Below are 27,381 nucleotides of genomic sequence, written 5' to 3' on the forward strand. Positions count from 1 at the left end.
CAGTGTCAAGGCTCCAGTGCATCTGGTGTCTGGAGAGACCATCTCCTGGTTCCCAGATGGCCACCCTCTGCTGGGTCCTCCCGTGGGGGCAGGGGCAGGACGCCCTCTGGACTCCATACACCAAAGGCACGAGTCCCCTCACAGGAGGCTCCCCTTCACGGCCTAACCACCTCCTCAAAGCCCCGCCTTCTCCTAGCGTCCTCTTGGGAGGTCGCTTTCGACCTAGGAGCTTTGGGAGGAAACAAACCGTCCATACAGAACTTGTGACTCCACTCCACAATGTTCAAAACCAGGCAAAAGTGATCTGTAGTGTCAGAAGTCAGGCATTACCTACCCTTGGGATGCACCAAGGGGAAGGGGCCCTTGGGGGCTCCCGGCAGTCTGAAGTGTCTCAGTCTGAGCGCTTGGTACACGGACGTCCGCTCTGAAATTTTGCCCATCTTCAGGCTCATGACTTACACAGTTGGGGCTGTATATCTTGTATTGCAATAAAAAGTTAACTAAAAATCCAAACAATACAAAACACTTAGGACCTATCCCTTCCAGGCAAGGAAGTTTCTATCAGAGGAGAAAGGTTCCAAAGCAACGCATATAGCATGACCCCATGCTTGTAAACAGAGCATGCACACAGCAATGGGTTACACGTCAACATCATTTATTTAAAAAATATTTATTGGGCATGTGCGATGTGCCGACACAGAACAGACCTGGAAGACATCTCTACAACTGTACTACCCATGCAGAGTCCCGTTGCATTCATGGCCAGCTCCGGGGCCCGCACGACCTGGGACAGCCCCACCTCCTGCATGGCGAGGGTGGGGGCTAGGGCAGCAAAGACAACACGACACACGATGCATGAACAGTCACTTTCATAGGACGACAAGGGTGATGCATGTGTGTCCTATGAGTTTAGAACTAGACCTAGCTAGGGACACTGCCACCAACTCACCCACAAGCCAGCACTGTGGACACCACTGGTGGACACCTGCAAACACAGCTACTTCTAGAGGATGGACACAGGCAATGACAGTGGTGAGACAGTACCACTTCCCGCCGAACCTGGCGCGTCGGGAGGTGACTCTGACGATGGGACCAAGCTCGCAGATGTGGGTGCTGTGGCCCACCAGGTGGCGATCACGGGGTCTCCTGTCCAGGGCTCCTTCCTGCAGTGTCAGCTCCCCGCTCCCCACAGAGCATCTGCTGTCATCTCCAGATGGGAAAGATCTTCTCTCCGCCCTGGCAGAGAAAACGCAAACAAAGCCATCAAATCAGCAATCACTGCAGGACGATTAACGTGCAGTATTTCCTAATAACTGAATGTCGTACAAAAGAACGACATTCAGGTGCAGAAATTTTCCTGAAGACACGTTAAAACTTTCAACATGAAATTAGCATAAACAAAGTACAAAAGATGTATTAAAACCTACAGACAAACCATCTGATTTTCTTTTTTGCTCTACACTAACCCATGAGTGTCCCCTGTGCAGCAGCCCCTGTGAGACATCAAGCCCCAGGCCCCAGCTGGCCACAGCCTCACTGTGGGCAGGATGGCTCCAGCACCCTCAAACCACCACTGTGGTCAGGTGACCCACAGCACACCCCTACGCCACATGCCACTGGCCCCGCATCCGCCCCAGGCTCCCCTCAGGAGGATCAGAAAAATAATGCTGTGGAAAAGGCCGTGTCTTCGCTGGTCAAGGGCTGGCCACCGTGATCAACCCAGACACGTCTCCCAGGACCAGCGCCCCTGCCCATGACTTTACAGCTAAGTATCTCACTTTCTGTGATGTGGGGTCTTGCATGGAAGTGACAGACCAGTTCAGCACCATGGACATGAGCCTCCTCCACACCGGGTTTCTCTGCAACACAACTAAGCCCGTGACCACATCCCCCGGGACAGAGACAGACTCATCCATCATGAAGAGCACCTGCTTCCAGTGGGTGGTTCTGCAAGGCAGGGGGCAGGGATCACCATGCTGGAACCGGGCCCTCTAAGCTTCCCTGCAGGACAGATGCACCCCAGCCTGACATCCCGGATGGCCTCTGTGAGGACAGGGACTGAGTTACGACCCAGGGTGACAGCAGCTCCTGAACATGGCACAGATTCTGGTCAGGGGAGGGCAGCTGGCACTGGTGGCTCAGAGCACACATGGCCGGGCCCAGGCCCCTCACTCCTTGCGACAGCCTCACACCTCCCCAAAGTCCCCTGCTCGGTCGCTGAGCCACCAGTGCTAGAGTCCCCGTTTCTGTAGCCCAACAAGTCCTCATTCCCGTGCAAGCCCAGTGGAAGGTGAACGGGACAGCCGTAACATCAGGGAGACACAGTCACACTCCCGAGCTCCTCAGGTCTTACCGGCTCTGACAACTTGGCCCGACCACCCACTGACACCACTGCCCCACACCTGGCATGCAGCCCACGGTCCCACTCACCGGCCCACCCTCCCTCCTGCCTCAACCACTGGGAGGGTCTCTCTCCGCCCTCACAGAGTGCCCGTCCCATGTCTGCACCCTGCAAGCCTACACCACCTGTGTGTAGACGCACTGGGGGAAGACCACCCGGGCACACGACCATCCCCTTCGTGTCTGCCATGGTCCTACCCTCACTGCACATCTGTGCTCACGGGACCTGGACGGAAAGCTGGCCAGAGCCCCAGCCCCACCTCCTCCACAAGACACTCAGGGCGCACAGCCCCTCACCTCTGCCCCCACTTTCCAGAAGGGCATCTGGGGTCCTCCTGGGCCCACTGCCATAGCCAGCAACTAAACGGGTGTTGCTGCAATCCTCCCTTGTCCAGACTAGTTACCGAACAGGACAACAAAGGCGCCAGATGGAGGCAGCATCCCCACGGGGGCTGCTGTCGATCACTGAAGCTTCCCAGTATGTCACCAAGTGAGCGGCATCATGTTACTGCATGAAAAGTTGTCTCAAGGGGCACCTGGGGGGGCTCAGCATGCGAAGCCTCTGCCTTTGGCTCAGGTCATGGTCCCACGGTCCTGGGATCGAGTCCCACATCAGGCTCCCTGGCCCAGCGAGGAGCCTGCTTCCTCCCTCTGGCTGTCGCTCCCCCTGCTTGTGCTTTCTCTGACAAGTAAATAAATAAAATCTCTTTTTAAAAAATTTGTCTCAAGAAGCACTGACCTTCTCCCAGACAGTCGGAATGGAAAGCCCCTAGAGCTCTATGAGACCACAGGACACTAAAGCAACTTCCAAGGCCAAGACCAAGTCTGCTCCTCCTAGTCACGCAGGGGTCAGAGGGCAGCCCAAGGGAGCCCAGTGTGGGGACAGGTGGGGCCCGGCCCGGACTTGCCCACCCAGGGCCTGCACACCCTGCTCCGTGTCCCAGGACCGCTGGGTCTCGGCCAGAGGGCTGACCACCTGAAGGCAGGCCAGCCGCATCATCTCCTCCTGGGGCTGCTGGTGGGGTCCCCGTAGGAGACGCACACTCACGGGTGGAAGGGGTCTGTGCACAACACCAGCTGGGGCTCATCCTCCTCCAGACTCTGGAACTGCACACTGAACCAGGCCATGAACCCATGCAGTGTGCCGGCTTTCCTGATCTCGAAGTGCAGCTCACCTTTCATCGTCTGTTCAAGCGGATGGTAAGAAGGGGACACGGGTTCTGTAAGCACAGGACTGGGCCACAAGGGTCCCCCTGAGCAAGAACTAGCAACTGTCCACCCGGGCCTGCCCCACAGATCCCACTGCCCTGCACTGCCTTCAGAACTGTCTAGTTCAGCAATGACGAACAGGACTTGCTGGTTTAGCTGAACACCTCCAACACCACGTAAAATTTTCCTCCTCCTGAAACTACTAAAATTGACATCATAAATCCAAATGCTGCAGATAATGAGAAAAGGTTTCAAGCAATCTGGCCTCATCTGCCCAGACATGAGTGGAACCGAATTTCCTCTCAATTCTTTGCATAAATGAACTTCCAGGCTGGGTCTCTTTTCTGCAAAACTACATGCAGAGTCAAGAGTTCAGTCTCCACGTTGTTCTGCCCATCGGAACCCCGCAGGGGCTGCCCGGGACCCCCACACTTGCTCGCTGCTCCTGCACCTCCCCGCACACCGTCAAATGAGGTCCCTCTAGGCTTCACACGCACCACCTCGTGGAAACAGGGGGAAGTAAAAGTAAGAATTAAGAATTCTGTCATCAACGGTAGTGAAAACGATTTTAATTCAGTCCTTGAAGAAACTGGCTATGATGTATTAGAATCCAAAGACACTGAAAATATTAAACATAAATCTGAAAAGAATGGATGATGTTGAAGAGGCCAGTGGTAAAGAAAATAACTTAAAAATATAAAATACAAAATCAAACATAAAGAAGCAAAGGCTCTGGGAAAATCAAAGCAAGGTTCGTGATATGCGCAGAGGAGTCTCGGTGCATGTGTGCCGCTGACAACATGAGAGGGAAGTGCACGTCTGGTCTCACCTCCAGGTCCATGATCTGCACAGTCCTCATGTCCAGCTCTAATATGGTGCACGGCTCCGAGAGATAGTCTTCTGGTTTCAAAATGTGGTTATACTTGGGCTTTGAAAATACTCCTTAATTGCTAAAGATCTAGGGAAAAAGTCAAAGGCATTGCTCAGAGGCGTGGACTGACATCTCGGGCTCTGACACCTGCACGCACCCTCGACCACAGCACTCACAGCGTCTCTACAGCATTCGCCAGAGTTCCAAGCCACAGCCTGTGGCACAAGGACACCGAGACGAGCTAGAGGTTCCCACAGGCCACCTGGTGAGACCACAGTGCGAGCGCCTCCCACCTCCACCCTCTGCGCAGGGCCTAAGCTCCTGGAAACCAACCGTTCCCTCGCAGGCAGCGCCTAGACCCATCCCACCGCCCTCCTCCTGACACATGGAAAGAGTCCATGGGAGCCCAGCACAGCTCCCTCGCCTGACCCAACCTCATCCCGTGGACACGTCCTCTCACAGCACAAGAAGGGCGAGTACAGGACAGTAAGATATTCACAGTAAATGAGACACTCCTGTTCTAGGTGACCCTCTCTGACCAGCATCAGACCGACTCTCAGGAGGGGTCCCTGCACACAGGGGCTGAGCCCCCACACTATCCCTCCTTGTCACTGCGCCTGACCCCATTGTGGAACGTGGTGCTTGCCCAGTCACAAAGTACCATGGGAGATGTTTCAAAAATCGAGCACAGCACTAACTTCTAAAATAACAATTAAAAGTCAACATTTTAATGATGCCACGATATGGCCACGTTTTTAAAAATATTTTTCTGATAAAAATAATTATGCACATATAAAGAATTTGGAAAATACAGAAAAGCCCAAAGAAAAACCTTGAGTCTCCCATGCCCTTGCCTCGGCACTCTGCTACAGTCATTTTCTCCCCTGGAGCTCTATTTGTGTGCTTTTATGCAAGCAGAAGCCATTCTGCGTATGTGGTCTGTGTCCCCCCGGTGTCACCATCTCGTAATCCATCGGACGGGTGTACAGCCATCCACCACACTCTACGGGACCGTCTGTTCCCCGTGCTGTGTGTTCGGGAGCACGCCGTGGCAGGACCAACGGGGAAGGGGGCAGATGCCCCCCACACCCCCAGCTCTGGGCACACAGGCGAGTCTCCCCCATGTCACCTACAGCTCAGACAGCACCAACTGCCATTTTAATGTGATCTTTGTCCATCCGATTGGCAAAAATGGCATTTAATTTGCATTTAAATCACTAATGATGCTGGAATTTCTTTCAAATATTTATTGGTGACTTTATTTAGCTTTTGTGACTTGCTTATTCCTATGATTGGGCTATAATTTCACTGGACACTCAGCTTTTCCTAACTGACTCTAGGGTCTGCCAGCTGGCACCTCCCTCCAAGCCACGGCTGCCTTTTAAACTGTGTTCAGCTGCTGACACGCGGAGGCTGTCCATTTGTACAGACTGAAGTCCAGCGGTGCTTTCCTTTTTTCTGTTCACTTTCTTTCCATCCAATACCTGACACATGGGCCCCCATCAATTCCGAGAGTTGATGTAGATGCTTTAACACAAAACTCTTAAATCCATGTGAAATTAATTTTCAGTGCACAGTATGAGAGAAGGAAAGAAGTTTCAAGGGGCTCATCCATGGCCCAGAACACTCTGCCGCCTGTGCCCCTCATGCCCCAAGTCTCCCACACACACTGTGTGGGCCCGTCCTGTACCGCTGCTCTGTCCTTTCCTGTCTCATGACCACTCTGTCTTCATCACTGGGCCCCCAGCTTAGACCTCACACCTGATCCTAGATGAATGATGGGCCGGCTCTGCCTGGGACCTCTCCTCCCCATCCTCTTTGGGGCTTGGGTTGAGAGTGCAGTTGTCCAACATATTAACTGGGGAAGGCGTCTTCCCTTGGAATTATCATCTCTTTTTCTGAGTTGCTTAATAAAGGCCAAAAGGGCCCAGAGCCTCCCTTCTTCTGCACCCAGCAGACGTCCATGGTCACCGGGCCCTCATGGCATACGTGAGACATCCTGCAGTACTGAGCCTTGGGGACCCTACTTCCCAGGGCTGACACTGGCACCCCCAGACAACCAAGGCACACCAGCTTCCGTCATCATCTTCTTACGAGCAGCAACAGTGGGAACATGAAGGTCTCATCAGCCAATCATTTTAGATTACAAACAAGTTCAGTGGTGTAAGTGCGTCTGTGTCTAAAATGAGGAAAGTGAGCACTGTGGGACGTCGCTTCCTCTGCAAACTGCCAAGGATGACTTCACAGATAACAATTTCTGATCCTTTAAAACTGAACAGCTCTTAGTAGGAGCACATATTTGCGTGTTATCGGACCATGTATCAATAAAGGTCTTATCTGTAACCATGACCACATTTTCCCACTATATTTGAGCCTTGCTAACTCCCGTCACATCTGATACCAGCATAAAGGCTCGAGGGTCGGCCTGCCAAGTTCTCTGGCCTGGTATGAACCCCCTTCAGCGCCATGGTGGGCCCTGCACTCAGGGTCTCCCCAGTCCGCGCAGCAGAACACGCCAGCACACGGCCCACCGCAGTCACTTGAGGGCACTGAGGTTGAGCTCGTAGGCGTTGTCCTGGAAGAGCACCTTGCTGTGGTAGTCCCGGTCGGTACTGCAGGGCACCAAGTGCAGTGCAACTGTGGTTGGCCAGATGACCCCGTCCTCCTTCAGTCACGTGTCCCAGGCATACAGGATCGACTCGATCATGAACTCAAACTGCACAGGAGGGAGACACACAGGGGACATGGCGGCAGAGGCCGCGTCTGTGACCACTTGTCTGGGGGGCCGACCTGTAACCAGAGCAGCAGTAGCGCTGACCCTTACCACGGCCTCGGCCAGAGTCCCACCAACTCCCTTAAAACTGAGTCTACAGTCAGGTGGCTGCCGGTCGGGAGACAGCTTCACCCACCCTGTCCCCCGCTGCCCCATGCCAGCTACTACCCCATTTCTAACAGCCCCAAAGGGCCACGGCATTTTCACTGTCAGACTGTGTAAACTTGGCCTGGGGTATTCTCAGAATATTCACAATCCTGTAAGTTCACTGAAATCACCTCCTAAAAACTCGACACATTAAAAGCAGGTGCGCCATGGAGGTTCACATGGTACTTAATTCGAAAGAGCAGCCTAACAGCTCCTGACACCCTCAGAGCTCCCCACACAGGTGGAAGCAATGCCTCAGCCTGAGACAGCAGTGGCAGGAAGCCAGCCTTTGTGTCAGAACCAGGGGGTGTGAAGAGCATGCAGGGAGCGTGCGGGGAGAGAGTGGGGACTGTGCCAGGAGTGTGCTGCCAGTGTGCAAGGAGTGTGTGGGGAGCATGCGAGGAAGGCTAGAGGCACTTCGTTCTGCAGCTGAAGGGAGGCCACTAAGGGTTTTTCCTCAAATAATTTTAGGCGGTTTTCATTTCAGAAGTAGTGGATATTCAGGGGCGCCTGGGTGGCTCAGTGGGTTAAGCCGCTGCCTTCAGCTCTGGTCATGATCTCAGGGTCCTGGGATCAAGTCCCACATCGGGCTCTCTGCTCAGCAGGGAGCCTGCTTTCTCCTCTCTCTCTCTCTGCCTGCCTCTCTGCCTACTTGTGATCTCTCTCTGTCAAATAAATAAATAAAATCTTTAAAAAAATAAAAAAAAGAAGTAGTGGATGTTCGGTATGGAAAACTTTAGAAAAGTCAGAAAAGCACAAACTTAAACAAAAGTCATGAGTAAAGCCAGCACCAAAGGAACTACTGCTCGCTTGGTACTTTATCCCAAGGACTTTTCTTCACGTACACAGACATGCACGCAGGTGAAAATGATATACAGATAATTTTTAATTCTATTTTATTAAACTATCTGTGGTAAATCAGTCAGTCTACCAATTTTAACCCTTGTATGGATCTGTGTATATAGGACACAGAAGAGCTGCATGAGCCCAAAACCCTCCTCCCACCATCCCCAACCTCTGGAAACCACTCCACGGCCTCCCTGCAGCTCTTTTGGATAATGTCACACAAATGGATTCACACAGTACATACTTTTGAGACTGGCTTCTTTCCCTCATAATAACAAATTTTTTCTACACTAATAGGTTCTGTCCTGCGCCTTCCATCCTGTTCTATGTCTTTCCTTGTTACAGTATCACACTGATTCCGTTACCCTTACTGATGCCACCCAGCTCTCTGGGGTCTGTCCCTGGCATCCGAGTACCAGCCCCTCACCCTTTATCGCTCAGCAGTAGCCCTGGTGCAGATGTATCCCTGATGCACATCCAGTCACCTGCTGGCGGGCATTTGGGTTTTTTCCAGCTTTTTGGCAATTTTAACTGGAGCAGTGTAAGCATGCACAGGTTTGTGTGTGGGCACAGCTGGCATTTCCGTGTCAGTACCCAGAACTCGAATCACTGGGTCACACAGCAAGTGCACTGGTCCCTCGAGAGGACACTGCCCAATGGCCCCAGAGCAGCTGTGTCACTGCTGGGAGCCTCGGCAGTCTACAGCACTCAGAATCACGGAAACTGCAGCCATCCTGGCAGGCGTGTGGTGGCACTGCATACAGCCTCAGTCTGTGTCCCCCTGGTGAATGCTCTGCTTCCTGTCTTTTCACATGCTCCCTTCTCAGCCATCTGTATACTCTGGCAAACTCTCTGTTCAAGTCTTTTGCACATTTTTCACTTAGGTTGTTTACTTTCTTCCTGCTGAATTTTGAGAACTGTTTGTATATTCAGGACACATATTAAATATGTGATTTGCAAATACTTTCTCCCACTATTACAATGTTTTTTTCATTTTCTTTTACAGAGCAGACATTCTTAATTCTGATAAATATGCATATGCACTTTACCTTTGATGGATCATATTTAAGAATCAACCAAAAACTCTGCCTAACCCATGAAAATTTTCTCCCAAGATTTCTTTTTAAAGTTTTATAGTTTTACAGTCTATGCTATTAGATATAGAATCAATTTTGAACTTTTTGGAAGAACGTATGGGGCTTAAAAATGAAGTTCTTTTTCTCTTTTCTTTTTCACATGTGGATGGCCAACTAACTGTGCCAATATCTTCCAATGAAAAGACTTATCTTTTCTCCATTAAAATAATCTTGCTCCCCTGTTAAAAGATTAGTTAGCCATGTTTTTAGGGATCAATATCTCTACTTTAGCCATTGACCCATGTGTCTGTCCTGTCACCAGTACCACACTGTTTTTACCACACAGCTTTATACTAAGTTTTAAAATCAGGCATGTAATTCTTCAAATTTTATTCTTCTTTTAAAAATTGTATCTAATGGTGTGGCTGGGGGGCTCAATGGGTTGAGCATCTGCCTTCGGCTTAGGTCATGATCTCAGGGTCCTGGGATCAAGTCCTCCATCACCTGCTTCTCCCTCTCTCCCTCCTCCTGCAACTCCCTCAGCCTACCCCTCCCCCTGCGTGGGCTCATTCACTCTATCTCCAATAAATACAATTTTAACAAAACCAAAAGACAACTGACAGAATGGGAGAAGATATTTGCAGATGACATGTGAAATAAAGGGGCTAGTATACAAAATCCATAAAGAGCTTAGCAAACTCAAAGAACAAATAATCCAATCAAGAAATGGGCAGAGGGGGCGCCTGGGTGGCTCAGTGGGTTAAGCCGCTGCCTTCGGCTCGGGTCCTGATCTCGGGGTCCTGGGATCGAGTCCCGCATCGGGCTGTCTGCTCGGCAGGGAGCCTGCTTCCTCCTCTCTCTGTCTGCCTGCCTCTCTGCCTACTTGTGATCTCCCTCTGTCAAGTAAATAAATAAAATCTTTAAAAAAAAAAAAAGAAATGGGCAGAGGACATGAACAGACATTTCTGCAAAGAAGACATGCACACAGCCAACAGACACATGAAAAAGTGCTCACATCACTTGGCATCAGAGAAATACAAATCAAAAACACAATGAGATATCACCTCACACCAGTCAGAATGGCTAAAATTAACAAGTCAGGAAATGACAGATGCTGGTGAGGATGCGGAGAAAGGGGAGCTTCCTGCATTGTTGGTGGGAATGCAAGCTGGTGCAGCCACTCTGGAAAACAGCATGGAAGTTCCGCAAAAAGATGAAAACAGAGCTACCCTATGACTCAGCAATTGCACTATTGGGTATTTACACTAAAGATACAAACGTAGTGATCCAAAGGGCACATGCACCCGAATGTTTATAGCAGCAATGTCCACGATAGCCAAACTATGGAAAGAACCTAGATGTCCATCAACAGATGAATGGATAAAGAAAATGTGGTATATAAAATGGAATACTATGCAACCATCAAAAGAAATGAAATCTGGCCATTTGCAATGATGTGAATGGAACTAGAGGGTATTATGCTTAGCAAAATAAGTCAATAGGAGAAAGACAAGTATCATATGATCTCCATGATAGGGGGAAGTGGAGGTGCAACATGGGGGGTTTAGGGGGTAGAAAAAGAAAAAATGAAAGAAGATGGGACTGGGAGGGAGACAAACCATAAAAGACTCAATCTCAAGAAACAGACTGAGGGTTGCTGGGGGGAGTGGGGACAGGAGATTGTGGTGGGGATATGGACAGTGGGAAGGGTATGTGCCATGATGAGTGCTGTGAAATGTGTAAACCTGGTGAGTCACAGACCTGTACCCCTGGGGATAAAAATACATTATATGTTTATTAAAAAAATTAAAAATTAAAATTAAAAAATTGCACCAACTATTCTAGTTTCTGTACTTTCCAAATAAAGTTTACAATGGGCTCGTCTACACACACCAAACAACCCTGCTCCGACCCTGACTGGAACTGTGTTCTGTCTACAGACCAGTGTATGAACGTCATTACCAATTTGTCTTCCAGTCCATGAACACTGTATCTCTCCATTTATTTGGGTTTTCTGTGACCTCTTTCATCAGCACCTTATAGTTTTTGGCCTATAAAACTTGTACATGTCGGGGCACCTGGGTGGCTCAGTGGGTTAAGCCGCTGCCTTCAGCTCAGGTCATGATCTCGGGGTCCTGGGATCGAGTCCCGCATCGGGCTCCCTGCTCAGCGGGGAGCCTGCTTCCTCCTCTCTCTCTCTGCCTGCCTCTCTGCCTACTTGTGATCTCTGTCTGTCAAATAAATGAATAAAATCTTTAAAAAAAAACTTGTACATATCTTGTTGCCTTTCTAAGTATTTCACATCTGGAGGCTACTGCAAAAGCTACTGTTGAGGAGTGTAGAAAGGTATATAGTCATTTCAATACGTGCAGAAAAATCACTTAATAAAATCCAACTATATTCCATGATCAAAATCCAAAAATCTGCAAACTAGGAGAATATCCCACAACATAATAAAAGCCACATATGTCAAGCCCAGAGCTAGCACCATACTCGAAGGTGAAAAGCAGAAATCTTTCCTGTAAGATCACATGAAAGTCAGGCATGTCCTCTCTCATCATTTTCATTCAACATAATCCTGAAAGTCCTCGCCACAGCAATCAGGCAAGAAAAAGAAATTTAATAAGCATCCAAAGCAGAAGGAAAGAAGTAAAACTGTCTCTATTTGCAGATGACGTATTATATATAGAAAAATCCTAAAGACTCCACCAAAAAAACCATTAGAATAACAAATTCAATAAAGCTGCAGAATATGACATAAATATGCAAAAATAAGTTACGCTTCAATATACTATAATAAACTATGAGAAAGAGAAATTAAGAAACTAATCTCATTTACAGTTCCATCAAAAATAATAAAATACCTTGGGTTTCCTTGGTGGCTCAATGGGTTAAAGCCTCTGCCTTCGGCTCAAGTCATGATCCCAGGGTCCTGGGATCAGGCTCTGAGTACCGAGCATCGGGCTTTCTGCTCAGCGGGGGGCCTGCTTCCCTCTCTCTCTCTGCCTGCCTCTCTGCCCACTTGTGATCTCTCTCTGTCAAATGAATAAATAAAATCTTTTAAAATAATAATAATAATAATAATTTGAAAATACCTCAAAATAGATTTAACCAAGAGGAGTAAAAAAACAATGAAGAAAGAAATTAAAGAAGACACAAACAAACAGAAAGACATCCCCTGCTCAAGGACAGGAAGAATCAGAATTGTTTACCTTTCTACACTCCTCAATCTACAGATTCAATTCAATCTCTATTGAAATCCTAATGGCATTTCTCACAGAAATAGGAAAAGTGGTCCAAAGACTCCAACTGAACACAGCAATCTTGAGAAAGAAGACTGAAGCTGGAGACATCACATTTCCTGGGTTCAAACTGTATTATAAAGCTGTCGGAATCAAAAAAATATGGTACTGCTATAAAAACAGACGCATAAGTCAACGGAACAGAGAGTCCAAAGATTACCCCATGCATATGTGATCAATTAATTTTCAACAAAGAAGACAAGAACAGACAATGTGGAGAGTAGAAAGTCTTCAAGATGGTGCTGGGAAAACTGGGTTGCTGCACGCCCAAGAGTGAACAGGATCACTGTCTTACAACATACACGAAAATCGACTCCAAATGGATTAGAGACTTGATTATAAAATTTAAAACCAAAAAATTCTTAGAAGCAAACACAGGGAATAAGCTCCCTGACACTGACCGTGCCAGTCGTTTTTTGGATTAGACACTAAAATCAAAGACAACAAAAGCAAAAATAAACAAGTGGGGCTACATCAAACTGAAAAGCTTCTGCACAGCAAAGGAAATCATCAACAACAAAAAGATAAAATTTCACCCAATAAGGGGTGAAAACCCAAAACATACAAAGAACTCATACAACCCAACAGAAAAAACAACAACAACACTATTTTAATTAGACAAAGGGACTTGTTTTCCAAAGTCATACAAAGGGCAACGGACATATGAAAAGGTGCTCAGTGTCACTTAGCATCAGGAAATGCAAATCAAAGCCACATTGAGGTGTGACATCATACCCCTTATGTCAATTATCAAAAAGACAACAGGAGGAACGACCGGGTGTGCAGTCGGCTGAGCATCTGACTCCTGGTTTCGGTTCAGGTTATGATGTCAGGGTCATGGGCTCGAGTCCCGTGTCAGGCTCCATGCTCAGCGGGGAGTCTGCATCTCTCACTCTCCCTCTGCCTCTCCCCCCTGTGCTCTCTCTCCCTTGTTCTAAAATAAATAAATAAATCTTTAAAATAATACAACATAAAAAAATTAAAAAAAATAATACAACATATAGCAGATGCTGGCAAGAATATGCAGAAAAGGGGAGGCTCTCGCACCACTGGTGGGAACATAAACTGGCACAGCCACTCTGGGAACCCGTGTGGAGGAACCTCAGGAAATCAATACTAGAAACACCATGAGACCCAGCAATCCCACTTCCGGGTTATATCCAGAGGAAACAAAACTACTATCTCAGAGAGGTGTCTGTGCTCCTGTGTTCACAATAAGCAAGACAGGACAACAGTCTGGGGATTCACTGACAGATGAACATATCAAAGAAAAAGTAGGAGATACATACCTGAGACCACATGACACACACTCTAGACATGGACAAATACAGCGGGGAACCCCTCAGCCCTGGGATGGAGGAATGCCTGCCATCTGCAGGAACACGGATGATGCTAGAGGGTCTTCAGCTACTGAAGTGAGCCACACAGAGACAGACCGACACTGCATCCTATCACTTACACATGAAATTCTAAAAATAAATTTTTTAACTGAACCCATAGAAACAGAAAGTAAAGAAGTGCTTACAAGGAGCTCAGGGGTGAGGAAAATATGGAGACACTGGCAAAAAACTATCAATTATAAAATGAGTGAGGTCTGAGTATCTATTATATACCCTGGTGACTACAGATGACAACACCATCACGGGGAGGTGACAGATGTGTTAACTCAATGGGGTAGTGGGGCAATGGGGAAGCTGTCGGTAATGTACACAAACACCGAGTCATCAAACTGCACACTTTGCTATCTCACGACTTCCTAATTATACCTCAATGCAAGAGAATATAGACAACAGATAAACAGATTACAGAAAAAGAAGTGAGCTTCAAAGGGAAATTAGAGAATTGATTCCATTTACTATAGCACCAAGAACCATAAGGTACCTGGAAATAAACCTAACCAAAGAGGTAAAGAATCTGTATTCGAGAAACTACAGAACACACGTGAAAGAAATTGAAGAAGACACAAAAAGATGGAAGACCATTCCATGCTCATGAATCAGAAGAATAAACGTTGTTAAAATGTCTATGCTGCCTAGAGCAATCTATACTTTTAATGCCATTCCGATCAAAATTTCACTGGTATTTTTCAAAGAGCTGGAGGAAGTAATCCTAAAATTTGTATGGAACCAGAAGAGACCCTGAATTGCTAAGGAAATGTTGAAAAAGAAAAAGAAAACTGGCTGCATCACGCTACCTGATTTCAAGCTTTACTACAAAGCTGTGATCACCAAGACAGCATGGGACTGGCACAAAAACAGACACATAGACCAGTGGAACAGAGTAGAGAGCCCAGATATGGACCCTCAACTCTCTGGTCAAGTAATCTTTGACAAAGCAGGAAAAAATATCCAGTGTAAAAAAGACAGCCTCTTCAGTAAATGGTGCTGGAAAAATTGGACAGCTATGTGTAGAAGAATGAAACTCGACCATTCTCTTACACCCTACACAAAGATAAACTCTAAATTGATAAAATACCACAACGTGAGGCAGGAATCCATCAGAATCCTAGAGGAGAACATAGGCAGTAACCTCTTCTCATCAGCCATGGCCAATTCCTTCAAGACATGTCTCCAAAGGGAAAGGAAACAAAAGTGAAAATTAATTTTGGGGACTTCATCAAGATTAAAATCTTCTGCACAGCAAAGGAAATAGTCAACAAAACAAAGAGGCAACCCACGGAATGGGAGAAGATATTTGCAAATGACGGTACAGACAGAAGTCTGATATCCAGGATCTATAAAGAACTCCTCAAACTCAACACACACAAAACAGATAATCATGTCAAAAAATGTGCAGAAGACATGAACAGACACTTCTCCAATGAAGGCCTACAAATGGCTAACAGACACATGAAGAAATGTTCGTCATCATTAGCCATCAGGGGGATTCAAATCAAAACCACACTGAGATACCACCTTGCACCAGTTAGAATGGCCAAAATTAGCAAGACAGGAAACAGTGTGTGTTGGAGAGGATGTGGAGAAAGGGGTACCCTCTTACACTGTTGGTTGGAATGCAAGTTGGTGCAGCCGCTTTGGAAAACAGTGTGGAGATTCCTTAAGAAATTAAAAATAGAGCTTCCCTGTGACCCTGCAATTGCACTACTGGGTATTTACCCCAAATATACAGATGTAGCAAAAAGGAGGGCCAACTGTGCCCCAATGTTCATAGTAGCAATGGCCATGATCACCAAACTGTGGAAAGAACCAAGATGCCCTTAAACCGATGAATGGATAAGGAAAACGTGGTCCATATGCACTATGTAGTATTATGCCTCCATCAGAAAGGATGAATACCCAACTTTTGTAGCAACATGGACGGGACTGGAAGAGATTATGCTGAGTGAAATCAATCAGGCAGAGAGAGTCAATTATCATATGGTTTCACTTACTGTGGAGCATTAGGAATAACACAGAGGACATGGGGAGATGGAGAGAAGGGAGTTGAGTGAAATTGGAGGGGGAGACGAACCATGAGAGACTGTGGACTCTGAGAAACAATCTGAGGGTTTTGGAGGGGAGGTGGGTGTGGGCTTGGGTGAGGCTGGTGGTGGGGATTAAGGAGGGCACGTACTGCATGGAGCACTGAGTGTGGTGCATAAACAGTGAATTCTGGTACACTGAAAAGAAATTTTAAAAATTAAAAATTTTTAAAAAGTGAGCTTCAAGAGAGATTACAACTGAGAAATATTTTTTAAAAGCTGAAAATGGTCTAAAAAGTCAATATAATATCAGTTTACGAAAATACGAATCTTGCTTACATTATCAAGGCATGTTCACATCAGGTTCTAAACAAACACGCTTCTGGGGATTAAATTTACTCACCCTTAATTTAAGCTCATTATATCCTTTATTTATTTGCTTAAAAAAAACATAAAAAGAAAAAAGAGTGTATGAAAAAAACAGGAACAAAGAGCAACCAATAGAACACAGTAACAATAAGGTGTATAAATTAATCGACTATATTAACAGTCACTTTGAATGCCCATAGTCTAAATATACCAATTAAAAGACAGATTATCAGAATGGTTCAAAAACGAAGACTGAGGACATTGGGAGGGTATGTGCTATGGTGAGTGCTGTGAAGTGTGTAAACCTTGCAATGGGGAGGGGATAAAAATTCATATGTTTATAAAACAATAAAAAATTAAAAATTAAAAAAAATCTAAGACTGAACTAGGTCCTGTCTCTAAGAAACTCCAAATACACTGACGGGGCACCCGCCCAGCTCAGTCAGAAGGGTGTGCAACTCTAGATCTCAGGGTTATGAGTTCGAGCCCCACATGGGGTGTACAGATTACTGAAATATTTTTTTAAAGTTAATAATAAAATGAACAAATAGATATACTGATACATAGAAATTAAAAGTAAATGGACGGAGACAGACATACGATGCTAACACTGATCCAAAAAAAGCAGGAGTAACTTGTTAATTTCAGACAGAGCAGACTTCAGAGGAAGGAAGTTATCAGAGATAAAAAGAGGCATAATGAAATAAGTCAAGCGGAGAAAGACAAATATCATATGATCTCCCTGATATGAGGAAGTGGTGATGCAACATGGGGGCTTAAGTGGGTAGGAGAAGAATCCATGAAACAAGATGGGATAGGGAGGGAGACAAACCATAAGTGACTCTTAATCTCACGAAACAAACTGTGGGTTGCTGGGGGGAGGGGGTTGGGAGAAGGGGGGTAGGGTTATGGATATTGGGGAGGGTATGTGCTTTTGGGTAAATTGGAAGGGGAGATGAACCATGAGAGACTATGGACTCTGAAAAACAATCTGAGGGGTTTGAAGTGGCGGGGAGGTGGGAGGTTGGGTTACCAGGTGGTGGGTATTATAGAGGGCACAGCTTGCATGGAGCACTGGGTGTGGTGAAAAAATAATGAATACTGTTTTTCTGAAAATAAATAAATTGGAAAAAAAAGAGGCATAATATAATGACGAAGGGGTCAATTCTCCAACAAGACCTTATACACCCTAACAACAGAGCACCATGTGTGAGGGGAAAACACAGAGAGCTGCAAGGAGAGAGAAGAAGCTGGCGGCCCTGTCCCAGAGAAGAAGAGATCCAACAGGCAGAAAGTCTGCAAGGACACAGTGAACTCACCACCACCATCTACCCCGGGGATGTGCTGCACATCTACGAACCGCTTCATCCAGGGCAGAATACACCTCCTTCCCATCCCCCACAGAGCACCCTCCGTAAGACACATTCTGTTCTTCTCAGGCTCCCACAGAGCACTCAGCAAGAGAGACATGCTCTCTCCTTCCCAGGCACCCATGGAGTGCTCTCCAAGAGACATCTTCTGTCCTTCCCAGGCACCCACGGAGTGCTCTCCAAGAGACACACGTTCTGGGCCATAAAACACATCTTCACAAATGTAAAAGAAAAGAAATCATACAATGTCTGCTCTCAGACCACAGTTTTAACAGAGTTAGACCAGAAATCAAGAACAGAAAGATAGCTGGATAATCAAACAACAGTAGAGAAATGAAAAAGTATTTCTAAAAAAAAAAAAAAAAAAACCAAATACAGGATCAAAGAAGAAATCTCAGTAGAAATTTTAAAAATATTTTGAATGTCACCAAACCTTTTTTGCATTAACTGATAGAGTCATGTTTTATCTTGTAAACTGTTCATGTGTTAATATAGATTACACAGATTTTTTTTAAATATGACAGAGATTGAGAGACAGCAAGAGAGGGGACACAAGCAGCAGAGTGGGAGAGAGAGAAGCAGGCCTCCCGCTGGGCAGGGAGCCCCATCCCGGGACCCTACGATCATGACTCGAGTTGAAGCCAGATGCCCAACGACTGAGCCACTACCCAGGCATCCCACACGGATTCATCTTTAAATACTGAACCAGCCTTCAATTCCAAATATAACTTCTTCTCTGTTAGAACATTATTCCTTTTGTGTACTGCAGGGTTACACTTGCTAGTACTCCTGAGAACTTCTGTATTTATGAATAGGAGTTACTGGGTTGGGTTTTTGGTTAGGGTTTGGTATTCAGGTTATGCAGGTCTCACCAAGTGAGCTGGGAAGTCTGTCCTCTTCCATTTTCTGAAAGACACTGTTCAGATCTGGTGTTATTCTTTCCTAGAATGTGTTCATACATTTCACCAGTGAAATAATTTAGGCCTACAGATTTCTCTTCAGAAGGTTTTTAACTGTAAGTTCAATATCTTTACTAGTTATTGCATTATTCAGGTTATCTACTTCATTGTGGGTTAGTATGGAAGGTTTCAGTTTTCAGAAGAATGGATGTTTTCATCTAAAATTCTGAGGCTGTGTCTGGGGGGAGAGATCCAGAGGAAGAATAACAATGAACTCAAGACCAGCTCAGTGTACTTCAAACCCTGGTCTTCCTTCCCAACCTTCCTGCTCCTATATGCCTTTCAAAGTCCTCCAACAACATCTCCCTGAGCCCTGTCTTTGATCGAAAGCTACATTACGTGGGACAGACAGGGTGGGGTGTGCTTTACTCCATCCTACTGGGAACTGAAGCAAAGCCATTGCTACCTATGATTTTCTTCTTAATTTATGCACTGGGGAGACGGAGAGCCTGAGTGCATAGGGAAGAGGGGCAGAGGGGGAGAGAGTCTCGGGCAGACTCCATGCTCGACAGGGAGGCCAGTGCAGGGCTCGGTCTTGGAACCCTGAGATCACAGCACGAGCCCAAACCGAGTCAGACACTTAACCGAGGGCGCCAGTATGTATGATTTTTAAAAACAAAACTGGATACATGTTGTACATGCTTTTTTGTGCTTTTTTTAAATTCCACCAACCTATGGCTTTTCTCTAAGATTATTACAAGTTGAAGGTGTACAGCCTGGTGATTTGGTTTACATACATTGTTAAACGATTACAATAGGGTTATCTATCACCTCCTACTGACACATTGAAAAGATAGAAAAACTTCACCTTGTGATAAAACCTCTTAGATCTCCTGGGATCGAGCCCTGCATCAGGCTTTCTGCTCAGCGGGGAGCCTGCTTCCTCCTCTCTCTCTCTCTCTGCCTGCATCTCTGCCTTCTTATGATCTCTGTCAAATAAATAAATAAAATCTTAAAAAAAGTTAAAAAAAAAACAACCATTAGATCTATGGCTGACCTTGGGACAAGCAGGGATTAAGACAATGACACCCCACACAGTCAAAAATCCACACAGAACCTTTGACTCCCCAAAAACTAGATTCCTAATAGGGTACACTGACCTGAAGCCTTAACAGTAACATATATAGTCAACAGACAGTTTACGTTATTTGTATTGTGTACTGCATTCTGACAAAGTAAGCTAGAGAAAAGAAAATGTTAAAATACTAAAGCACTGTCCTATATTTATAAAAAAAATCCCATGTATATAAGAGAGCCCACACGGTTCAAACCCACGTTGTTCGAGGGTTGACGGTCCTCTGGTAAGACTGTCCTATGCATCGCACAGCAGCGTCTCTGGGGTTGTCACGCTGTTTGTGACATCCCTGGTGCTCACCTGCGTGGTAACTGAAAGTCTGTACCTTTCAACCATGGCCCTCCGATTCTTTCTCCCCTCACCCTCCCTCCCTCCACTAACCACAAATTTGATCTCTTTTTCTAGGAGTCTGGTGGGTGAGGTTTGTGTTGCTGGTTTTAGATTCCACGTATAAATGAGACCATACGATGTGTCTCTGTCTGACTTACTTCACTTAGCATAATGCCTTCAAGGCCCGTCCACATCATGGATGGCAGGGTGTCGTGGCTCATGGCCATCTGGCACAATACAGAAGACAGCACCCAGAGAAGCACCAGGTGGCTTCATTCAACACGACAGCCACAGCTCTCCGCAAGATGTTCTTCTCACAACAACCCCTCCAGACCAAGTCCACACCCCTCTCTGGAATCTGAACTTGGCACAATCCATGGCCATCCCACGTGGCCCAGCGCCCACCCACGGCCATCCTGCGTGGCCCAGCGCCCGTCCACGGCCATCCAACGTGGCACGGTGCCCCTTACCAGCAGGCAGGTCCCCATCCACTCGGACACCAGCACGTCCACCTTCTCCGGCAGCACCACATCCTCCACCTTCTGCTGGAACACAGTGATGATGTCGGCAAAGCCATTCTGCATGACCAGCTGCCCTGTGTGCTGGGCCATCTCACTGGCCTCCACCGTGTATACCTGCATGTCTCAGAAGGGCCATCAGCAAGAGTCCCACCCACAAAGCAGCCTGGCATTCACTCTCCCTGGGCCCAAGGACCCAGCCATGCCAAAGGCAGCCTCAAAGAAAACAGTGACAGAAGCAAAGGAATGTGCTGGATAGCAGGGACAGACCTCCAATGGCTGAGCTCTGACAAGGGAGCTACCTCCCATCTTAACTCCACCTTCTGCCTAAAACAGATGGGGACTGCCGGTGGAAAGAAGAGTCTGCATGCACACCAGGTACCCGTCACAGAGGCCCTGTGGGTCAGACCCAGTGGCTCAGCTCCCATACACACATCCACATACCCCAGAGTTTCCCACACTGGCCTGAGAACGATCGGACTTTAAGGGTACCAGTGGCTGAGACAGCTTCAAGCCCAAGTTGTCACTGGAAGATCCTGAGTGTTACGTCTTGGTTCTGATAGCATCTGAACTCCAGTGATCACTGTCCTGCAGTTTCCTGTATAAACTAGAATTTCACCCACCTGTGTCAGGGGCATTTCAGAGGCTTCAACTCTGGAGCCTCACACATGCTTTGCAGGGAAGAGGAGAAAGGACCCCAGCAAGCATCATGGAGAGTGGTCTGTCCTGTCCCTGCCAGGCGGTCCTTGCTTGGTGCAGGGATAACACATGGACAGTGACCTACACAAGCGGCCCTGCCCCAGCACACAGACACATGTTCCTCTAGCTGATAAGCAGGTTACAAAAAACATCCGACCGCATGCAACTCCGATATTCTCTGCTCTGTCCTACTCTACTTGGTGCTGCTGGTGACTCAGCAGGCTGAGGTCATGACCGCCGACAGGCTCAGCCCACAAGAACACATATTGCCCATTTCACCATGATGCCTTTGCATGTGAACAACACGTCCCCAGACTCAGCTCGAAACTGCTGAAGGAGAGCTGTTTCTTACTCACAGCTTTAGGCTGCACATAGTGGGCACAAAAGAGGCTGATTATCCCAGTTCCGCAGCCAATATCAAGAATCACTTTATCTTTCAGGGATTCTTTATTTTGCAGGATAACACTGTGGTATTTAGTTGTCCGTGGCTGGTCTGCCAACATTTCCAAGTGACGTTTCTAGAGGAAATACACATTAGGAATCACTGCCTGTAATATCAACACTGCTGAGCTCTGGTTTAAAAAGGAAGATCAGAGTCTGAGCTAATAATCCCCTTGAGCCCACCATACCATGCCTAAAAATATGAGCAACAAAGAAAAAAAAAAAAACACAAAACCCGAAGACCTAAATATGCTGGCATATAAAAACACAACAGTGAAGAAATGAAATGTAATTTTCTGGAATCCTTCCAGTTCAGTGTGATGCTACATACGGCTTCACCCTGTACCTCCCCAAGAGCCAGATGAACACACAGGCGGGTAGACCACTCAGGAAGTGGAGCAGATACTGCCCTCCTGACCACTGTTCCCACTGGAGAGAGGAGGAACCACCAAATTCCCCACCAGTTACCACTTGGTCAGGTATCCACCAAGAAAGATGCCAGAGGAGGCGCACTGGCCCCTCATGAAACTACAGCACTGGAGGGAACTGATGACCCCACAGGGGTGAGCTCAAGGTCTCCAGCCATGTCCAGAGAGAGGAAAACACATGAAATCCAAGATAACATAACACCCCATGGGAATCACACCAATCCCCAGAGAGAAAGAGAAAGGGTTCTCCAAATGGTTCATAAAGCCATGGGTGGAAGTCAGAGCCCAGAAAGGCTGCACCCACAGCACTGGCCTCCACGCCCCACTTCTCAGGTCTCGAGCTGCAGAAAACCCAGTGTACACACAGTGTGGCTGCGAGGCAGACACTGAAGCTACCTAGATCTCGTCAGCACAGATGCAAAGTCTGCACAGGGCCTTCACGAGCGCACTTTGGCTCCTCACAAGGACACTCAGCGCTGAGAAACAAAAGACTGAGGGTCAGAGGGGACACAATCAGGACTCAGTCATCCCACCTGAGTAGTCCACCTTGACAGAAAGTCAGAACTAGGTGGCTAAGGTGTACATATAAGTTGACAAGAAGAAAAAGAAAAATGAGCAAATTATTTGAAAGTTTACCAAAAGAAAAGAAGAAATAGAAAAAGCCAACAAAATATAAAAGATGACCAATCTGACTTTAAAAACGGAAATCAAAATCATGAAATACCATGTTTCACCTTTAAGAGGAGAGATCTGTATTTACTTTAGCAACGTGTGGTTGGGAAACAAGGATTCATGTACACTGGTGGTATACAGTTGCCAATCTTTCTGGAGGGGAAACTGACAAAACCCGCCGAAGTGAAAAAACACATACACCCTACAAATTTACCCAAGAGAAATTCTAGCAGAAGTTTAGCAAGATTTCTATAAGAGAAAACCCATTAGAGCAATGCTTGTTGTAGGGCAAAGCTGTTAAACAAGCAAACCACCAATAGGGTCCTTTTAAAATCAATAAGCCACTGTTGATAGTCTAAAAGCTCTACGGATGCCTGAGTGGCTCAGTTAGGCATCTGCCTTCAGCTCAGATCATGATCCCAGCATCCTAGGATCAAGTCCCACGTCTGGCTCCCTGCCCCGTGGGAGTATGCTTCTTCCTCTGTCCGCTGCTTTCCCTGCTTGTGCGCTCTCTCTCTTCCTGACAAATCAGTAAGTAAATAAAATCTTTCAGAAAAAAAAGTCTGAAAGCTCTAATCGTATACATACATCAAGAGGTTTTCCTTTACTGTAACACGTTGAACCATGAAATGGGACACACCTACCAAAAACCTACATGAGAAAGGGCCCTGAAGCTTGTGGGTTACACAGTGAACACTCATGCAACGACAGCAGAAGGCTGCTGGCACCCCACACCTGCCCAGCCCGGCCCTGCAGCCAGGAAAGCCAATCTCACCAAGGGCGGAGAGGGATGCCGCAAGGGCTGGGCCAACTCAGCGCTACCCACTACAGGTCCACCATGGCGGACTCTGAAAGGTAGCAGCTTTACTACCCCCGAGGTGGAAGATCTTCTCCTGGCCTATCAACAGTCCAACCAATGAGAAACTGCCGCACTCGGCCAATGAAAAGCCGCCGCCGCCCTCCAGAGGGCGCTCCTTCCACACAGCCCTGCCCACTCCCCCTTCCTTACAAAAAGCCTCCTGGCCTTGGTTCTCCAGACCAGCCTGCAGTTCCCCACGGGGTGCTTGTCCTGCCCTGTGGTACCTCCGCTCCTCCCAAAGAAACCCACTTTGCTGGTATGGCCGTTATTTTTAAGGCTGCCACCACCAGACACCCTGGCAACAGGAACCACCATCCTGACTCCCAGAGAACCAGCTCCCTGGTCGCTTCCCTTCATAAACATCTTCCAACACTGCTTTTTAACTTTACATAACTGAATCGAAAGTTATTCTTTCATGTCTTGCTTCTTTCACCCAACATCCTGTCTGTGATGTTTATTCTGCATGCATCAGTTTTTGTCTAGCTTTAAGATGTAAACAGGGGCTGCCTGGACCATACAGATATGGGTCTTTGTCCTAAGTGGGAAAAAACTCCAAAAAACTAATGAGCTAGTTATTTAGAGGTATTATTGTTGGCTTGTGTAACATTTTTGTATTTTATTTTTAAAATAAAATGTGCTACTGTATTTTAAATGTTGAGGAAAGTCCATCATTTCATTGCTCAGATAACATCTCTAAACCACCATGGGCCACTCCAGCACACCACCTGCTTTTGTAGGGTCTTCCAGCTAAGAATGGCTTTCACATTTTTTAATTGGTTAGGGTTAGGGTTTGCTCATTTCCTCATGGTCTTATGGCCACTCACGCACCATGATGGCAGAGCTGAGGAGCCACACGCCCTGCTGAGCCAAAGAAAATGTCTGCGAACCCTGTGCTAAGCCACGAAGAGGAGCAGCCCAGCTGAAGATAACTCGAAAGCTGAGGCAGGAAACTGCCACCTCCATGGCCCCAGTCGTACCAGCGTTCCATAGCTGTTGAAGTACTCCTCGTCCTGCCACGTGTCCTCAGGGTAAAAATCCTCCAGGTGCTTCCCGAGGTGGTTTACAAGTATGTACCCACAGTAGCCCGCTCGCTCGCCCCACCACCAATCAGCAGTTATCTGCCTCAGGATGAGAATTTTTTCTCCTCTCAAAAAGCTGAGCTGGAAAAAAAAAAAAACATATAAAGAAGTCAAAATTCAAGAAAAACCTGTAGTTGATATTTCAGTAGTGGCTCAGTGATAAGCCCCCCATCACGGGCCCAAATCAGCTATTTCAAAAAAGACTCAATGGGTAATTACACAAACTCACAATTTCTGAAAATGAGACCAACATTGAGAGACTTTTGTGGAACCTCTACCTGAAAGAAAGCACAGCTTAACTGATATTTTTTTAAAGGAAAGATTAAACATTTTTGAACAACTTAAGACAGAATTTCTCTATCGCCTCTTCACTATAACTCAGCTATGTGGCATCTGATTCACTTAATGGAGTAGAAAAAACTACACTCAAGTCAGTATCTGTTTTAAAGATTTATTTATTTGAGATAGAGAGAGAGTGGGAGTCGGAAAAAGGCCAGAGGGTGTGAGAAAGAGGACCTACAGCAGACTCCCCACTGAGCACTGAGCTTGGAGCCCAGTGCTGAATTTGACCTCACAACCCTGAGATCATGACCTGAGCTAAAATCAAGAGGCAGATGCTTAACCATCTGAGCCACCATCCTCAAGTTGGTATTTTTATTTTATAGCCTTAATGTTTATTAACTACAATAGGTTCTAAGCCAAGGTTTCTAAAAAGTAACTGCAACAGGTGCTTCATTCCCCCATTCCTCACCCAGATATCTTTCACCTAAGGCTTTGCATCAGAATCTGTGAGGCTGGGAGAAGAAGAGTCTCTCACAGGTCTCATTAGGCTCTAAACATCTGAATACTTCTTTACTTAAACTTTGGTATAACTTCTTCAAAATTCTTATCTGATTCTGTCATCTAGCATGCCATTTAGCCAAATCCATAAAACATGGCCCGAAGGCCTGAGGCCCCTGCCTGTAAGCAAGTGTGTAGGGTTACCTGCATCTGGTCAGTGCAGAATAGTCTGCAATGGCTATGGACTCTTCTGGCTGCACACCCTCCTGGAGCTGCTCCCGGTCACCACACTCCACGTGACCTCCCTCCTGCTCAAAGCCAAGGGAAGAACAGAGGATGACTGTGGGGCTTCTCTCCGTTTCCATCCTAATAACCTGTAGCCTTCGGTTATCAGGAAGGTTTCAAATGAAGATCCACGTGACCATGGTTAATCACACAATTTGAGTCATCTTCACCAGCAGAATCTAGGGATCTCACCCTTACTCCACCTCTCCTTTTCGTCTCTAGTACAAAATTAGTTGCAGCATAAGAATGACATCAAATAAGTAAGAAAAGGCACTTTTAGTGTCTTGTTGGTAACTGACGCTGATCACCAGCAACTCCTTCTGAAAGTGGTGACTGGCCCCAAGAGAAAGAAGACCTGCTTCTAGGCCTCATGCTCTCTGTACCTCTTCAGACTGGAGGACAGAACTGGGCAGACTTCCAGAAGGTTCCACTGACCAGGCCCAATCCTCATGACCTGACTTGGACTGCAAGACTGCTCATATAGACTGCTCAGGACCCAAAAGGGGAGCCTGAGACCACACACAGCCCAGTTTCTACTTTCTGTCAGAAGAGGCTTGTCTGGAAGATGTCCAGTGGAGGTGGCAGAACCTCCAAGCCGGTGTTCCAGTTCAATGCAGCAACTCCGTCCCAATATGTGCATTTTTAAAGAAGTTTCCTAAACCTACACATGATTCATGTTCTTTGGAAAACAAGTGAAGCACAAGTGTACATAGAGGAAAATTAAAACCATATGTAATCTCACCCACTGGTCAGAAATAATGATGCTTAACAAGTTAACATTTATATTTTTCAGGCTTTTTTTCCCCAATATTTTCTTTATTTACTGTCAGAGAGAGAGAGTACAAGCAGGAGGAGGGGCAGGAAGAGCATGCAGAGGGGAAGCAGCCTCCCCAGCGAGCAAGGAGCCCAACACAAGACTCAGTCCTGAAACCTGGAATCACGACCTGAGCCGAAGGCAAACCCTTAATGGAGTCACCCAGGAATCACTCGGGCTTTATTTTTAAGATTTATTTATTTTGAGAGTGAGAAAGATCATTCCTGTGTGGGGGAGGGGCCAGCGAGGGAGCGAGAGAATTTCAAGCCAATTCCCTGCTGAGCACAAGCCTGACACAGGGCTCAACCTCACGACCCTGAGGTCATGACCTGAGCCCAAACCAAGAGTTGGACGTTCAACTGACTGAGCCACCGAGGCATCCCCAGGCCACTTTTTAAATGTACACATAGCATGTGCATACAGGGTGTTTACTGGGATCATGAAACTCTGCCTTGTGATATGTGTCCCACTTATTAAATTCTTTTTTTTATTAAGTTCAATTTACCAACATGCAGTACATCGTTAGTAGTTTTCAATGTAACATCCAATGATTCATTAGTTGCGTGTAACACTCACTTATTATATTCCTAACATTTTTCCTCCTTGTTAAATTATTTCTAAATACCGCTTCCTAAAATTTGGTAATATTCTGTGAATT

At 46.6% G+C, this 27,381-nt stretch overlaps 1 protein-coding gene across 1 annotated transcript; it reads right to left on the reverse strand.

Moving 5' to 3' along the window:
- Positions 1-1,203: 1,203 nt before the first annotated feature.
- On the reverse strand, positions 1,204-25,989 carry LOC122899212 (protein arginine N-methyltransferase 2-like). Its single transcript, XM_044236804.1, is given in 10 exon segments — positions 1,204-1,236; positions 1,779-1,947; positions 3,449-3,585; positions 4,439-4,548; positions 4,551-4,567; positions 7,021-7,196; positions 20,619-20,783; positions 21,722-21,883; positions 24,743-24,920; positions 25,829-25,989. Coding segments are annotated over 10 exon segments (1,308 nt in total).
- Positions 25,990-27,381: the final 1,392 nt, after the last annotated feature.

Source organism: Neovison vison, chromosome 2 (assembly GCF_020171115.1).
Source record: "Neovison vison isolate M4711 chromosome 2, ASM_NN_V1, whole genome shotgun sequence".
NCBI classification, from domain to species: domain Eukaryota; kingdom Metazoa; phylum Chordata; class Mammalia; order Carnivora; family Mustelidae; genus Neogale; species Neogale vison.